General features: G+C 45.7%; 1 protein-coding gene across 3 annotated transcripts in view; it reads left to right on the top strand.

Annotated features, from left to right (window-relative positions):
• Positions 1-15291, top strand: part of HUNK (hormonally up-regulated Neu-associated kinase) — a 105279-nt gene that overhangs the window by 71192 nt on the left and 18796 nt on the right. For all 3 annotated transcript variants that reach the window (XM_041735117.1, XM_041735118.1, XM_041735119.1), the window contains exons 5-7: positions 3099-3226; positions 10028-10163; positions 14889-15051. In XM_041735117.1, the coding sequence (XP_041591051.1) occupies positions 3099-3226; positions 10028-10163; positions 14889-15051 (427 nt within the window). The remainder of the gene's footprint in view (positions 1-3098; positions 3227-10027; positions 10164-14888; positions 15052-15291) is intronic.

Raw genomic sequence — 15291 nt, 5'->3', positions numbered from 1 at the left:
GCATTTGGCACTATTTTATGCAACAACCCTCCCTCCCCACCCCATGACAAGAAGCTCCATGTCCCCTAAAGATAAGGGGAAATATAAAAGGTCATAGGGCAGTATTCTTCAAACTGGAGTGTTGAACACTCTTCTTGTCAAGGAAGAACATTCTTGGTATCCCCTGGTGTTGACTTTAGTTACTTTGATTTAAATTTTGCTTAATGTATATGAATGTAAAATTAAACTCCTTTTATTTATGGCTCTGTACAACTAAAAACCCAAAACTAATGTACAAGTTAAATATAACCGAGACTAAAAGAATCCCCAAATAAGTAGCATTAGTTAGGTGCCATGGCTACTGGTTGGTGAGAGCTGAATTGCTCAAAAGATCTGGGTGTTACTTCTCCTTGCTGGGCACAGGCTCTCTGAGCTGGTTGGCCCATTGCCATGGGCTCAATCAATTCTCTCTCCCCCCCCCCCCCCCCCGTTTTCACCCCTCCAGCGGCTTTCAAATCTGACTTTGCATCCGAAGCACGCGGAGGGCTTGTGTAAACCCAGTTTGCAGAGACCCACCCCTAGAGCTTCTGATTCCTTGAGTCTGGAGTGGGGCCCAAGAATTTGCAAATCCAACATTTCCAGGTGATGCTGTTGCTCTACTGAGCACCACACTTTGGGTGCTGCGCCTTTCTCATTAGCCTGTGACAATAAAAGTGATCTATTTTGGCAAAGGTTGTGTGTTGGTGAGCACCAAAGCAGAAGCAAGCACCAAAATCCAGTGTGTACTTGGTTATGGGGTGACCGTCCAATGTCCCTGGTTGCGGTTTCCAGGATGCTTAAGTATATCACCAAAAGAAAATCAAAACTTGGAATTGCTGAATCCCCGAGGATGTGTCCTATGTATCTCAGTTTGAGAAACAAGTATAGGTTGGGTATTAGACAATATTTACCTGTGTGTGTGTGTGGGGGGGTGATATTATGTAGTTACCAGCCTCTTCAACTTTAGGTATGAATGAATGTTAGACCAAGACAAAGGTGCCCAGAAGTGAGCAGAGAAGAGAGGACAGATCTCATTGTACCACCAAAGAGGAGAAGAGAGAGACTGTGGCTTAGTACTGGGGGGGCCCTCCTTCGTGCCCGGGCTTGTCCTGAATGGAATGAACTGCGCTGGGGAAGTTGGAAACACTTGTCTTGAAAATTGTTCAGGGGCTCCCAACAGTAACTTTCTGGATGTTCTGGGAGGGTTTCCTATTATAAAAGCCACGTGTCCAAGACCCCTTTGAATGAAGAAATTCTATGATTGGGGGATGGAGGGGTTCCTTAGTTTTCTCTCTCATTGGTCTCCAAGAATCCTCCGAGCCAGGATGTTTAGCATTGCATGGTAGGTTTCCAAGCGTGTTACCAGCCCCAGTACCCCATCCTACCGCCCCTCCTGGCTTCCTCAGTTCTATCACTCTTTCACGTTTACAAAGTGACCCATCTCCTTCCCATACCTATTCCTTACTAGCCTTTCTCTCTGTGGCCCGCCATCCCTCCCACTCAGGCTTCAGTGGCAACATGCCAGTATACTGCCCTGAGCTCCTGCTCCCTGTCCTGAGCCCCTTAAATCTACCTGATACCAGATGACTGCTCCCCAAATTGTTTGGCCTTGGAACTTGTATTCAACCAACATCTGTTGTTGTCCTGGGGAGCGTGTTCCATCAAACACACAGGGGAGTGCTCCTGTAGATTCTGTGTATGTCTATGTCTGGCTCATTCTGGTCTCCATATCTTGCCTTCCCGACTTGTCATCCCCATCCCTAAGGTGTGGAAGCTCGGGTGCATATACTCAACCTTCCTGGCAGAGGCCACCTGCCTTCAGGCACTTAGTATAAACTGACTACTTGAAAGGATTGTGCTTAGACGTTACCTGTTGACTGTCCCCCACAATCGAAGATGGCAGGGCTCCATCTGGTTCATCCCTACCCAGCCCCTGCCTGGGGCGGAGAGCCAGCCAGCAAGTGTTTGTGAACTGAATGTTTATGTATCTGTGGCCATAACTGCACTGTGAGTTACAGAGGAGGAACGGGGTCTTAGAGTTATGTCTGCAATTTGAGAATGATTTCTGGCTGCAGCGTGGGGGCTCTGTACCTGTCCTGATCTGGAGCACTGTAAATCAGAGGCGCCTCCGTGGAATTGGGCCCCGGGGGTCTTCATTTCAATCAGTCTCATTGGATTTGTTTTGACTGGAAATCCTATTGCCTGTTTTTAAAACATATTCCCTCGGGCACTTTTGAACACTTGAGACCTCTTGGCAGGCAGGCATTTCATCCCCATCAGGAAATCTCATCAAAATGATATTAGGTTTGCACATTCAGGAAAATAAAAGTCCTCCAAGAAGCTGTTGCCGTCTGCTAGATTGGCTTTGGATGTAAGCAGTTAAGCCCATTCAGAAGGTATTCCGACCACGTCTGGGCCACGGGGCCAGGGCTGGGTGGTGGGATCTTACAATGAACAATGATAGAGAAAATAAGAGTGGGGAGGAGACGCCTCCCCCATTCCCGCCCTGGAGAATTCTATAGTTACAGGCCCAAACAGGATTCAAGGGAAGAGCAACAGGCCCATTTTGGGGGTGAGACTCTTGTTTCAAAGGACTTACAGGTAACCAGAGCTGCTGGCTAGGCTGTGGCTTGCCCTCCCATGCAAGTGCAGGGTCTTGCCCTATATATGTTTTTGGTCTGGCCTCCTCCATGCTCCACCTTGTCAGCCATACTTGGAAAACCACATAATGGCAAGACTACTTTCAAGGCTCCCAGCCTGCTGCTGGTATTCTTCACATAATTTGGTCTGGACTTCCTTCCAGAAGGAAGGACATGGTTTCCCTTCCTTAGGGGGTAGCCCTTGAAGTTCCATAGACTTCTTTGATCTCCACAGTCCATTGTCCAAGTCTTTACAGACAAGCTCTTACTCATGCTTTTCACTTTTGCTCCTCCAGTATGTCACCAAGTTTTCCAGAAAGAAGGCCTCTTGAGGTCAGCATGAAAGCAACAGGGCTAAAGCTGTGCCAAGCCTGTGCCCCATTTGTCTTCCCCTCCCGGGGGCCTCATTTTGGTCTCATACTTTGGTGTCTCTCTTTTCAGAGGCGTGAACATGTATGCTATGTTGACTGGGACCCTGCCTTTCACGGTGGAGCCTTTTAGCCTGAGGGCTTTGTACCAGAAGATGGTGGACAAGGAAATGAACCCCCTCCCCACCCAGCTCTCTACAGGTAATGCACCCTCGCCTCTCTGGATTCCAGGTTCCAGGACTTGTGTGCTTACCAGGTTTGGTCCATCCATGAAGCAGTATTTGCTTTGCAGAAGTGGTGTTAGGCCTTTTTATGGGATTAAACCCTGACTCAGAGGTGGTTGAGTTTCCCATGGCTAAGCAACCCTTCATCTCACCTTGATCTTTTCCTTCTCTGTTATAACTCTGAACCCCTAACTTCCTCCTTCCTCCTTCTGCACAAAACACACGCATTGAAAGGCTCTTGGAGAAATGATTGCAGTCTTGATTGTTTTAATGCTTACACTATTCTAATGTTGACTTTGAAAAAAGCATTTATAATCACAGTTCTGTTGTGCTTTCCTTAGTCAATTCAGTGTAAAGAAATATTACTTTCATTCGAGTTTGGTCTGTAATTTGTTTTGCTCTTTGAGCTTTTGAGCCTGTTCAAAAGCTTTTAAGTATATGTAGTTTCACTTACTTGATTAGACTGAATCATCAGGTGTGTTTGGCAAGTGTTCTCAAACTTCAGGAGGTTCACGTTTCGGTAAACAGGTCACATTAAGATTTGGTTTCAGATCCAGTAAATTAGCACAATTTGTTCTTTTGTTTGGATTACAATTCACTTCAAGTTCCTGGCTTCAAGTTGGCCCTGGTGATCATTTAATTGGCTCCTTAGAATAAACTCAGCTTCCCTGAGATAAGGCATGTGACCAAGAAAAAAAAAAAGTATTCATTTCATTTCAACTTACAATACGTGATTTAAAATGTAGAATTTTTATTTTACTACTGTTACATATTTTTTTTCCCTTTGGAGTTTATAAAGCATCCATGAAGCTGACCTTGAATTTATGCTTGTCAAATGGAATTCAAGCTGAAATGCATTCTCGTACGCAATGTCTAATTTGGTCTGTACTTTCACCTTTGCTAGGGAGGATAGAATCTCCTGCTTGGAGAAGGCAGACAGGGCTCATTTTGAATCCCAGTAGGAACCCGAGGAGCTGGAGAAAGGCTTCTCATTCTTTTAGTTAGGATAGGCCAGGCTATGCCACAATAACAAATAGCCCCCAAATCTCAGCAACTTAAGACAACAAAGACTTATTTCTCATTCATGCCACCTGTGGAGAATTGGATCAAGGGTTGGAGGATTCTGACCATCCTCGTCAGTCAGGGTCCCGGATTGATGGAGGAGACACCATTTCAAACATACCTGGTCCATGTGGATGAAAAGAGAAGTCTAGAACATCTCTCATTAATAATTAAGTCTACCACCAATGTTCTGTTTATAAGTCCTGACTTTCTGAAGCGTGTCACCTGGCTTCACCCAACTAAAGAGGCTGGGGAAACACAACCCTACTGTGTGTCTAAAAGGCAGAAAACCAGAAATATCTGTTGAACAGCATGTATGTGAGCCACCGGCTATGGGAGCAGGCAGTTCGATCTGTGGTAGTCCCTGGGGTGGGTTGCACAGCAGGTCAAGGACAGGTAGATTAGTAGCCCAAGAAGTCAGTCTCATAACTTCAGAACTGATATTGTTTTGGGGTGCCTGGGTGGTGCAGTTGATTAAGCATCCAACTCTTGGTTTTGGCTCAGGTCATAATCTCAGGGTCCTGGAATTGAGCTTCATGTCGGGCTCTGCCCTCAGTGTAGAGTCTGCTTGAGATTCTCTCCCCCTCTCCCTCTGCCCCTCCCGCTTGTGCTATCTCTCTGTCTCTGTCTCTCCCCCTCTAAGATAATAAATAAATCTTGAAAAAGAAAAGAACCAACATTCTTTTAACCCCAGTAAGCAGGCTGGTCTATGACTGTTTTCTGATAGTGAAAATTAAATTTACCTTAAAGAAGTAAAAACTGTACCCCGAAGGTATTTAAAAAAAAATAGTCCAGAAGAAATTCCAAAGAAGATATATTAGAAATGTTCTGAGCGATTTAAGCACCACTGGAGTTGGCTCCTGCTCTGAGCAGACAGCTTTGACTTTGGCCTTAAGCTCTGTGTGTGCTTTTTAAAGATCTTCACATTCCTAAGGGACTTGGTTGTCTTGACTTGTCAAGCATGAACAAGCAAGAATTGCGCTTCTTTCTTCTTCTTTTTTTTTTTTTTAAAGATTTTATTTATTTATTTTAGAGAGAGAGTGTGTGTGCACAAGTGGAGGGGGAGGGACAGAGGGAGAAGGACAAGCAGACTCCCCACTGAGCACGGAGCCCTACTCGGGGCTCCATCTCACAACCCCAAGATGATGACCAGAACCTAAACCAAGTTAGTTGCTCAACCTACCGAGCCACCCAGGTGCTCCAAGAATTGCATTTTAGATTTGGTTTTCCAATTAAGGAATCTGGACTCCTCCCCTAAATTTTTTTTAAAAACTTCTTAAACTATTGGGATGTGTAGGTATTTCTCCTATTTCTCCTCAACTGGAGCTTTGTGCCAGGTATCAAGCGTAGTGTTTGCACAGAATAGACACTCAGGGGATCTAGGTTACTGATTTGAGTGGTCAAAGCGTGCGTGGCTCTGGAAGGCAGACCATGGATCCCCCCAGCTGCTCGGGGACAGGAGCTGAGCCGATGCACTGGGGCCTAGAGCTGCTAGCTGGCTGCTGGAGCAGTGCAGGTCACCTTATCTTGTTTACACAGTGAATGACCTCCGTTTTGGAGATGAGCCCCTGGCCTCCTGGCAGCCCCCTGTTTCTCCAACCCTCTGCCCTTTAAAATGCCCTGCCAGGTTTACCTCTTCTTTCCAACCAGCCTGGCCCACCCTCATTTAGGAGACCGTGTGGTGCTACCTTATTTAGAATCCAGAAATACTCATTCACCAGCAACAGGAGTAGCTGAATGGCGACGTGCAAGTGCTTTTCACATTATCATTTGCTCTCCCCAGAACCCTGCAAGATAAGTACTCTTGGTCCTAATTTATCAGTGAGGATGCTAAGTCTCAATGAGCTTATGTAGCGTCTCTGTTTTTGAATTTCTGTCTGCTTGGCTCCCAAACCTGGATTTTTCTACTATACAGGAATGTCTCTCTCCCTTTTTAAATTTTATTTGGTATGAGGTGCTTCCCCTTCTGCACCCCTGATTTGGGGGAAATTATCTATTGCTTTTATGTTCTGGGTAATGTTAAAATTGAGATGTCCAAATTGAAAATATTCCAGTTTCATTAAGTGTCTCACCAACACATCTTTCACTTAAAGATTCTCTCACTCATATTTGTGACAATCTCTACACATCAGCTGTATAAGAGTACTCTTTTGGGGGTGACTGGTGGTTTAGTGGTTGAGCATCTGCCTTTGGCTCGGGTCGTGATCCTGGGGTCCTGGGATCGAGTCCTGCATCAGGCTCCCACTGGGGAGCCTGGTTTTCCCTCTGCCTATGTCTTTTCCTCCTCTTTGTGTCTCTCATGAGTAAACAGATGAAATCTTAAAAAAAAAAAGAAAAAAAGAGTACTCTTTTTTAGATTAAGTTGGATTTTTGCTGAGTTGAAAAGATAAAAAAAGTCACTGCCCTTGTGACTTCTTTGTGCATGCTTTCGAAGAATTGTCCCTCATCTCTGTCATGTAGTTTGAAAACTTAAGCTTTTGGGGCCTTTCCAATTCTTGTTCGAGACAGTCTCTTTCTGCTTGTTGGCACTTGCATATCACAGAGTTGGAAATGCCTTTCATGGCTTACACATTTTTCCGACAGTTTATCTTTACATCTCTAAATCTCAAGGATGGTACTTCTACTGCCAAACAGTCACTTCTGATCAAGAGCGTTTTGCACCATGAAGTCATGGAAGTGAAGCCGAAGGTTGGGTGTTGGCATTGGCAAGGGTTGAGCCAGCACCAATTAAGATTTCTGAGAAGGTTCAACTGTCAAATAATTGTTGCTGCTTTTGCGTAGGAGGTGATGAGGAAAGAGCCTTCGTTGGGGATGGGACTCCACTTGCATCTATCTGATGGACTGTATTACTGTGAAAAGCCTAATGGCTGTGTCTGTGTCCGGTAGCCCTCTCCCTAGCTAGGCACAGTGTCATGGGGCTCACACAAGCGAGTGCAGATAGTAGAGAGCCCACTCCTCGTGGAGGAAAGTAGGTTTTGCACTACAGAAGTGTGTGCGCATGTGATGTGGAACACAGAGAGGGAGCTGTCAGTGTGGGTCATCCTTTCCTTGTGACCTCAATGAAAGCTACAGCTTAGAAGAGTGGAGAGTTGTAAGTGGCCGTGCCCACCATGGCTTTCCAAGACCTTGGAGAATTTGAATCTCTTGTGCTCATGAAACATAGGGATCTTCAAGACCCTAAGACAAACTTCAGAAAACTCTAACGACATTTTCAAAGTCCTTTTTGGATGGTAATGCAGTGTTTGTGATGTCCAAAGAAATAAAATTCATCAGTAGAGATCAGAACTAAAATTACTTGAGCTCATCAGCAATTTGTGAAGATGCCGAGTGCGTGGTTCTGAAAATAGAACAAAAACGCACATCCAGTCTGTTCTTAGCTCTTCTGGTTAATCATATTCTGAAAAGGCCTGGCAGTAGCCTGGGTTGTACAGGTCCTTTGAGGGTAAGCGACAGAGATGTCTGAGAAACATCGTGAACTCACAGCCTCCACATTTCAATGGATTAAGTTCACATCTTTCTGATTTGACCAATAGGTGGTCCTGATTAGGCATCCAGATGGCTCTTGCAATGTAAGGGAGTTGAGAGAAGGGAGATAGAGTTTCCAGAAAGAGGAACTTCTTTATTTTTTTGGAGATCGGTTTGCTTTTCAGACCATTGAAGAATATTTTAGGGAAGTTTTATTTGGAGACCCAGCTATAAAACTTAGAGTATTAATTAAATATACCTCATGACTGCTCTGGTGTCTGCACATCTATTTTTACCTGCTCCATTCTCAATGAGAAATGACCTTCTGGTGACCACATCAACTGGATCAGAACCCACTAGAGAAGTTACCTGGTGGCATGACCAAGTAGAAGTTGTTTCTTTGGGGTTGATTCTGGCATCACCATCAGCCCCTCTTTTGATGGCTTGATTTCCACCCTGTGGAAAACACCCACCATTCTATCAGAATAGTATTGAATGATAACTAAAGTCTGTGAGAAAGTGACTTTTCTTTGAGAGTCTCTCTTCGAGAGATTATGTTAGAAAACTGAAAGATAGTGGGGGACTGCATTCGTGCTTTCCCCTGAAAAAAAAAAAAGAAAAGAAAAGAAAACTGAAAGATAGCTTTGGAGAGAAGGATAGAAAATTTTGAGAACCAAATAAATTAGGATTATGTTCTAGAGTCTGTTGCTTAGTATATTGGAAATTGGATATCATGGACAAAGCTACATAAAAAGATTTTTTTATAGTGCAAAGATGATAGGACTTTGCTCCATAAGAGAAGGAGCATAGAATAAAAGGAAAATCGTAGTCTCATAACTCAAGCAAGACAGACCATCTTCATTTTTTTTTTTTAGACCATCTTCATTTTGAAGTAATCCCTAGCATTCTTGGTCCATATGTGTTCATGCATATTCTCCTGCTAGCAGTTTTGAGCCTATGTCCTTCCTATGCATTATAAACATGTTTTTCCATGGGATGCAAAGATCTATTTAGAGATGAACCGGCTTCCTATCCTCACTGCCTGGGTGGACAGCAGGCCCTTTGTTAAATATTCATTTAACGAAAGGAAACCCAGGGCATTTGAAAAAATCATTTTTTTGGTCTCAGATGAAAAGGAAAGGGGGCTGTCGGGATTTTCTTGTCAGCTGCTTCTCATATTCTTTCCTTACATACCAGTCTCAGCATAGCTGATGTGACCACTGTGAACTTCGGTGGGCTGCAAAACAAAGACAAACTTGAGTGGCATACATTCAGCGCAAGCAGCCCCTTCATCTTAAGGGAGAGCACAACAGGAAAGGGCCCATCACGTAGACACAGGTTTATAGTGTGGCACTTACTGGAACTTTGTATACAGACTAGGAATTTAAAACTTGGGTGGCTGTTACAGAGTTACAGAGTTTACTGACACTCTCCCTGTACCTGGCTCTCTGATGGGCCTGGCTACATGGGCATGGGCTCCGGCTGGTTGGGGTGCTGTGTTGTCAGTAGCCTGACAGGGCTGGAGACTAAGCAGATGGCCATGCACAATGGCTTTAAAAGAAAGGATCGGGGGTGCCTGGGTGGCTCAGCAAGTTAAGTGTCTGATTCATGTTTCAGCTCAGGTCATGATCTCAGTGTCGAGTGATGGAGCCCTGAGTTGGGCTCCGTAATGGGTGTAGAGTCAGCCTAAGATTCTCTCTCTTCCCTTCCCTCTGCCCCCTCTATCCTCTCCCCTACTCTAAAAAACAAAACAAAACAAAACAAAACAAAATAAAACAAAACTGGAAAGAAAGCAGGGCCTCCCTTGGTCTCTTGAGACTCTGTGTGTCACGTGGTGAGCTGCAAGTTAGAGGGTATAATTCTGAATGCGTTCACCCTCTGGTTCCTTTCTGAGTACTTCCTCAAAAATTCACCTTGAGGACAAGCATTTTCTCCTTACTTTCTTTTATCCTCCAAGCCTGGAGCTAGAACATCTCTTTGGCTCGCATTTAGAGATGCGCTGTAAGCTAAGACCACAGGTTGTACTGGGAAGTGCAGGGCATGGGGAGACCCAAATTGGTTCTTGCTTTACCATGTACCAGTTTCATCCCTTGGACAAATATCTTAAACTCTTTGGACTTGAGGCACCCAGAGATCCAGGGAATAGATCAATGCTGGCAGTGACTCAGGAGAGGTAGTGGACCTGCCTCGAGTCTCGGTGGCATGTGCATTCAGCCTATAACATGAGTATGTTTGCCCGCTGTCTTCACAGGCGCCATCAACTTCCTGCGCTCTCTCCTGGAACCAGATCCTGTGAAGAGGCCCAATATTCAGCAAGCATTGGCGAATCGCTGGCTTAATGAGAATTATACGGGCAAAGTGCCGTGTAATGTCACCTATCCCAACAGGTAATCAAATACACACAGAGGGACCCTGTCTCAGGCCAGATGGGGCTGTCTTATGAGCCCTGAATACTTCTGGACAGGAAGCTGTAGGGATTCAAGGAAAAGCTGTGTGTTTTCTTGGCTGCCCATCCCCCACTCCAAGCCCACACATCCACAGACAAGCCCACCTCGGTGCCCAAGGGGAAGTGTGGGTAGGGCCATCCCAGGTGGTTGTGCAGAGTATGCCCTGCACCCAGGAGAGGATGGATGGAAGGTGAAGTCCATGCCACATTCCCTTATCACACTCACCCCGGGGACTCGCATCTTCACAGTGTGGCACCTCTTTCTAATTCACACAAAGGGACCATTTAGTCTAGTCTAGTCTAGACTAGCTGTGGCCTGAATGAGTGTGTATGTGTGTCTGAGTGTGTCTGTGCCTATAGCTGGTTGTGTTTGAGTGTGTGTGAGATCCATTCCTGAGCTCTCCTGCCAACATCAGGCCGAATCCAGTAGAATGGGCCCGCTCCCCTCTCAGACCACCCCTTGGGCTCCTCTTCTGCTGCTTCTCTGCTCTGATGTTTGGTTCAGCCCCAACTCCCCTGCCCTAGAATGTTGGGGGCACGAAGGAAAGGCAGTAGAAGGAGACAGTTGCTTCAGGCCATGTTTCCCTGTGGGCTTCCGGTGAAGGCTTCACCTCAGGAGCTTCCAAGAGGAGAACGCTTCGAGCAAGCATCGCCACAGCGTGGAAACACTGAGGGGCACCTCCTGGTGGCCCACATGTCTCCATTGCTGCTGTACTGACTGCAGATTGGAAAACAAACATCAGAACACATTTCCTTGTACTCTCTTCCTACCCATTTGACATATTGTTAACCGACCCGAGTGAAGGAATGAGGATCCTCACCAGGTCTGGGACCCATACTCTAGGTCCCAGGCCTGCTCGCTCTAGTCTGAAGCTCAGATGAGAACAGGGACCACTGGTGAAGGGGAAACAGATATTTTCAAAATGTCCAGGAAGGCCTGGAAACATCCACCAAGCCTTATTAGGAAAGCTGTCGCACCGAGTTCTCCAAAGAGGATAGGCAGGCAGGGCTCTATCTTGGGGAGAAAGTTCTAGAAGAACTCCAAAGGCCACAGGTGGAGTCTGCATCCATGCTTCTGAGGCAGATTTACACTCCCCATGGCCATAGGTCAGGTGGTTTCACTCGGTTGCCGTCTAGAATTCTAGCATTTGACTCTTGAGAGGTAATTTAAACAAAGTCCAGGTTACTTAGGTTACCAAGGGAACCTGGAAATAGACTGCGGGTTTCCAACACTGGCTCTGCTTGGCCCGTGTCTGAAACAGACACCAGAAATATTACCTCGACGTGAGATGGAAAGCAAAGACGAGAAGCCATGCCTCATTACCGAAGCTCCTGAAGGCTGGGAGCACACAGGTACACTTTCTGCTAAAGGAGGGGCGACTGGAGGCAGACACACGAGTCATTAAGCTAATGTAATCACTGCCTAAATGAGCATAATCAATCCACTCAACGTGGCAGCCGTTCAAAGGAAGCGGAGCTGGTCTTGGAAGTACACTCTCCCCCTCCTGGTGGGCCGCATCCTCACTCACGAAGAGGCGCCTCGTGCTGTAGCTTTTCCACAGGTGGTAGGCAGGCATTTGTAGATTGAAGCTTAAATTCGGGGAGCCCCTCCTGGTTTGGCCAGGTCGGCAATTTTTGCATTGGGACATGGTCAGAAAGCCGAAAGGCTGCACGTGAACCAGTTGGGTTGTGAAACTGGTTAAGATCCTGTTTATTAAAGAAAACAACCACTTACTGTCTTCTGTTACACAAGGCCCACTGCTCACTTTGTTCCAGAGGCAAATCAACGTTCCGTTGTAAAGTACGGAAGCCGGAGATCTAAACTCTTGCGGGAGCCTTTATTTTGAAAAATGTGTAGGGCAAAAAAAAAAAAAAATTAATTAATAATAATAATAATAATACGTAAATAAAGTGCTTTTGATCGTTATTTTTCTGGCATCACCGGCTCACAGACAAATGGAGTAAGAACATGTAATCAGGGAAAGAATATAGGCTGTATTATAAAGTATATATTATCGCTTCCCAACATACCTAGCCTCAGATTCAGTGATTTTAGATGTTAAAATGTTTTGCTTTTGGGAAAGAGTGAGAATACAGGGCTTATGTTTTATATCGCTCTTCTGTAAAGCCTTCTGTTAAGTCATTTGGGCTTCCAAGTTATCTCCAAAAGGCAAGAGGAAAATATCTTTAAAAGTCAACCTTTTATAATAAAAGTTCAGGCCAGTCAATCAGCAGTTTGCTGTGCACCCGGCTGGCCTCCCTGTGCTGGGAGCAGATATTTTTAGGGAGGCGACCTTGGCTGCCTTCTTCCTTCAGCACCCTGGTGGGGGCTGGACAGTCTCCCACCATCCAGTTAGCTCTGGAGGTGGGTGGGAGGGAAAGAAGGTGATGGGTAACACAGGGTGGGATTAAGCCATAGTAGTGTAACAAGGGATTTAATGTGAATTTACTTAGAATTACACCAAGTATTCTGGAACATTTTCCTAGTGTCTCTATCATCCAAACGTGGGGAGATAGCAAGAACTAAGTAACTGGTATCGCAGAATTCCAAAGGTACAGGTCGCTTATTGCAAATGTTGAATTGTACCCTCAATCAATAGAGTCGACAGTGCCTTTTGGCAGAGCTCTCCTGTTTCTGAAGACAGTGGATATGAAGGGCAGAGATGGGGTGCCTGCCCCTGCTGACCACCCCTGTCTCCCCTCCACCTCCCAGCCCCACCCTGGTGGCACCCCTCTCCTGGATGGCTCTCCCCTCCCCGGGTTGGAGGGCAGGCTGCTGAGGGTGGCCTTGGGTTGACTGACAGGGGGTGGCTCACACAGCCATAATCTGATTGGCCAGGTATGAGGCCGTGAGGCTGTGGTCTGATTGGCCAAGGACGGAGCACAGGGCAGTGGTCTGATTGGCCAGGGGACAGGGCCACGCCTGCACACTTCCTGGGTAGTTTCCAAAATCTAGTCTTCTGCTTTAGTTAAGTGCCTTGCAAACTTCAAGTATTTGTATTCTTTTTTAATAGACGTTATTTTTACCATTAGTCATTCCAACCCCCTTCCCATCCATTATTTAAAATTAGTGATTTTGTGGCAAATGGGGGGGGGGGAGGCAGATTTTGTGGTTCCTTGGGTGTGTTTTCTTTGGATGGCACTTACCCATATCTAGGGAGGGAGTGCTGCCATAGTTTATACCAATGGGTGGTGGAAGAGGGTCTGCAGACCTAGGTCTGCTTTTGCTGCCCTTTCCAACTGGCCCATGACTCTGGCAAGCCAACTTACCCTTTTGTATCATTATGAAGCTATTCTGTGTGGTTTCCCAGGTTGTTATGGTCTGAGGTTCCTAACATTTTTGTCCTTGGACCCTTGGTGCAGTGTTGGCGGGCTACAGAGCTCTAGGGCTAGATGTCCTTGCCTTGCCTTCTGCTCAGAGTGCCCTATTTATATCTCCCTGAAGGGATTTAGAATGTTCTGTTTGGTGATGAAGCCCCTACTACCATCACACACACACACACTATACTCCTCAGCCTGCTTTCTTGTTCTCCATAGCCTTCCTCATGTCTATTTATATGAGAGCTGCTGAGTTTAGTCTAGCATCTAGACTCTGAGTCAGGCTACCAGGGTTTGCATTCGGAGGCTGCTCCTTCCTGCCTATGTTACCTAGGGCAAGTCACTTTAAGCTGTGGGCCTCAGTTTCTTCCATCTGTAACATGGGGATAATAGTAGTTCCTACTCATAAGATTGTCCTGAAGACTAAATGAATTTACTTCCTCTGTTCCCCACTGGAATGTAGTCTCCATGAGACAGGGACTTGTGGAAGGAATGATTAAATGAATGAGTGGATGAGTGGATACATGAATGGCAGGCATGCATTTCTTCCTAAGGAGTTTATCTTCATAATACTCCTGTGAAGAAGCTTTGATCTATCCTCTGAGAGCACCCCACTTTATAGCCAAGCCCCTAATTCCCTCTTTGTGAACGTGGGATTGCACACTGTTTCTTTTAACGCAGTCTGGGTTGGCCCCTAAATGTGCTCCATTCCCAGCCCAACTTAGACCCAACTCAAGTGTAGGTTCTACCCATGTCCAATAAACACATTTTTAGAAAAGAATGCCAGATTGTAAAGAAATTTGAGGGGCATTGGGGGAAATTTGAATATAATCTAGATATTAGAGAATCCTAAGAAATTATTTAAAAATTATTAAATTATTGGGTGTGTGGACAGTATTGGGATTCTGCAGGAGATGTCCTTGGATCTTAAAGGTGCACACTGGGCTGTGTAAGAAAGAAAGGTCACGATGTCTGTGATTTAAAATACTTGAGCACTAAATAAGCTAACAAATAAATAAATAAATGAAGAAAATAGGGCCACTGTGTTAACAGTGGTGGATTCTGGTGTTGGGTGCACAAAGGGTACTTACACTATTCTCACTACTTTTCTGTGTGTGTGAGATCATTCCTAATAGCAAGTCAAGTGAATGAATGAATGGATGGATGGATGGATGGATGGATGGGTGGATGGATGGGTGGATGGATGGACACTTTTTCCATAGAGGCCCTGGTTGGTGGTGGTGGAGAGGGGGTACTTTGTGCCTCTATGTTTGTGAGCATCCCTGAGGGGACCCCAGAGCCTCTCAGTGGAGATGAAGAGGTGACAGGTTCTCACTGTCCTGTGCAGGATTTCTCTGGAGGACCTGAGCCCGAGTGTGGTGCTTCACATGACGGAGAAGCTGGGCTATAAGAACAGTGACGTGATCAACACTGTGCTCTCCAACCGTGCCTGCCACATCCTTGCCATCTACTTCCTCTTAAACAAGAAACTCGAGCGCTATTTGTCAGGGGTGAGTGGGGCCCTAGTGGCAGTTTTGCTCTGCTTGCTGTGGAAAAAGGAGCTCTTACACCTAGAGTATTTCTCACTTGCTGACACTTGATCTGAGCTGTTAATTTAAATTAGTGGGAGGCTGAGTTTCTGAATGTGGGATAAAATAGTAGCCAAACCTGCTTCTCAGGTAGCTAGTGCTTTTTATCTGAGGTGTTTTTCAAATATCCTCCCACAGAGTGAAGCCCTGGGCAGCTCTATG

This window comes from Vulpes lagopus, chromosome 20, assembly GCF_018345385.1.
Source record: "Vulpes lagopus strain Blue_001 chromosome 20, ASM1834538v1, whole genome shotgun sequence".
Taxonomy (NCBI): Eukaryota; Metazoa; Chordata; class Mammalia; order Carnivora; family Canidae; genus Vulpes; species Vulpes lagopus.
The sequence above is the reverse complement of the archived record's forward strand: the minus strand, read 5'-3'. Positions and strand labels throughout refer to the sequence as shown.